Raw genomic sequence first — 1,311 nt, 5'->3', positions numbered from 1 at the left:
ATCTCGGCTCACTGCAAGCTCCGCCTCCCGGGTTCACGCCATTCTCCTGCCTCAGCCTCCCGAGTAGCTGGGACAACAGGCGCCTGCCACCACACCCGGCTAATTTTTTTGTGTTTTTAGTAGAGATGGGGTTTCACCGTGTTAGCCAGGATGGTCTCGATCTCCAGACCTCGTGATCCACCTGCCTCAGCCTCCCAAAATGCTGGGATTACTGGCGTGAGCCACCGCACCCGGCCCCTTAAACCTCTTTTGTAAATTGCCCTGTCTCAGGTAGGTCTTTATCAGCAGCACGAAAATGGACTAATACGGCGGGGAGGACTGTGGGGCCACTCACTGCAGGACGCATTCTGGGATCTGGACGTGTTCCATGGGGATGAGTTGCTCCAGGTCTTCCAAGCTGTGCACGTACTGGATCTTGTTGATGAACTTGACGCTGGCAGGGGGAGAAGGAGGGAGAGGTCTGAAATGCAACCCGTGGGGTGGGGGTTACCTAGGTCCACACAGAGCCATGGCGACAGGGATGCCCAGAGGACCCCACTCCAGGATGCCCCAGGGCAGATGACGACACCTCCTTTGCGCCGATGACAGCCTTAATTCTCCTGCACCCCATGTATGGGGTGGAGACCCCGGGTCTGCCCCGAGGCCCTTGCAAGCAGGGCCATGCACTCCACATGGGTTCCTGCAATGAGGATCTTGTTGGAAGGAAGTCAGGAGGCGGGGAGATGGTCTCAGGCTCTACAGGCTGTTTTACTATCATCTAAAAGTTGCTCGTCTGTGTTAATTTTCCCCAAGAATGCTTTCCCTCCATGTCACTGCACAGGAGGGCACAGCCAACACTCAGTTGGGCACAAGAAGGGGGCACGTGGGGCTGCCAGTTGATTCTCGTTTTTTTTTTTTCTTGAGACAGAGTCTCGTTCTGTCACCCAGGCTGGAGTGCAGTGTTGCAATCTTGCCTCACTGCAACCTCGCCTCCCAGGTTCAAGCGATTTCCCCTGCCTCAGCCTCCGGAGTAGCTGGGACTACAGGCATACACCACCACTCCTGGCCAATTTTGTATTTTTAGTGGAGATGGGGTTTCATCATGTTGGCCAGGCTGGTCTCCAACTCCTGACCTCACATGATCCGCCTGCTTCTACCTCCCAAAGTGCGGTCATGAGCCACCCCGCCTGGCCCAATTCTCTGTTCTTTAGGGATGAATGGTTCTTTCCTGTCCAGCCCTGAACTCTGGCCATCTGATACCACGTGGTGTTTCGTCACCAGCACGTCATGGTATTCTTTTTTTTTTAAGAGACAGAGTCTCACTCTGTCACC

General features: G+C 54.9%; 1 protein-coding gene across 1 annotated transcript in view; it reads right to left on the bottom strand.

The window, feature by feature from the left end:
* The window catches only part of ATCAY (ataxia, cerebellar, Cayman type), a 61,104-nt gene that overhangs the window by 10,392 nt on the left and 49,401 nt on the right, over window positions 1-1,311 (bottom strand). Inside the window, exon 9 of the mRNA XM_011943451.1 lies at window positions 335-433. Within this exon, the coding sequence (XP_011798841.1) occupies window positions 335-433 (99 nt within the window). The remainder of the gene's footprint in view (window positions 1-334; window positions 434-1,311) is intronic.

Source organism: Colobus angolensis, unplaced genomic scaffold (genome assembly GCF_000951035.1).
Source record: "Colobus angolensis palliatus isolate OR3802 unplaced genomic scaffold, Cang.pa_1.0 Scaffold22, whole genome shotgun sequence".
NCBI classification, from domain to species: Eukaryota; Metazoa; Chordata; class Mammalia; order Primates; family Cercopithecidae; genus Colobus; species Colobus angolensis.
Note: the sequence above shows the minus strand (reverse complement) of the source record. Positions and strands in the feature narration are given on the sequence as shown.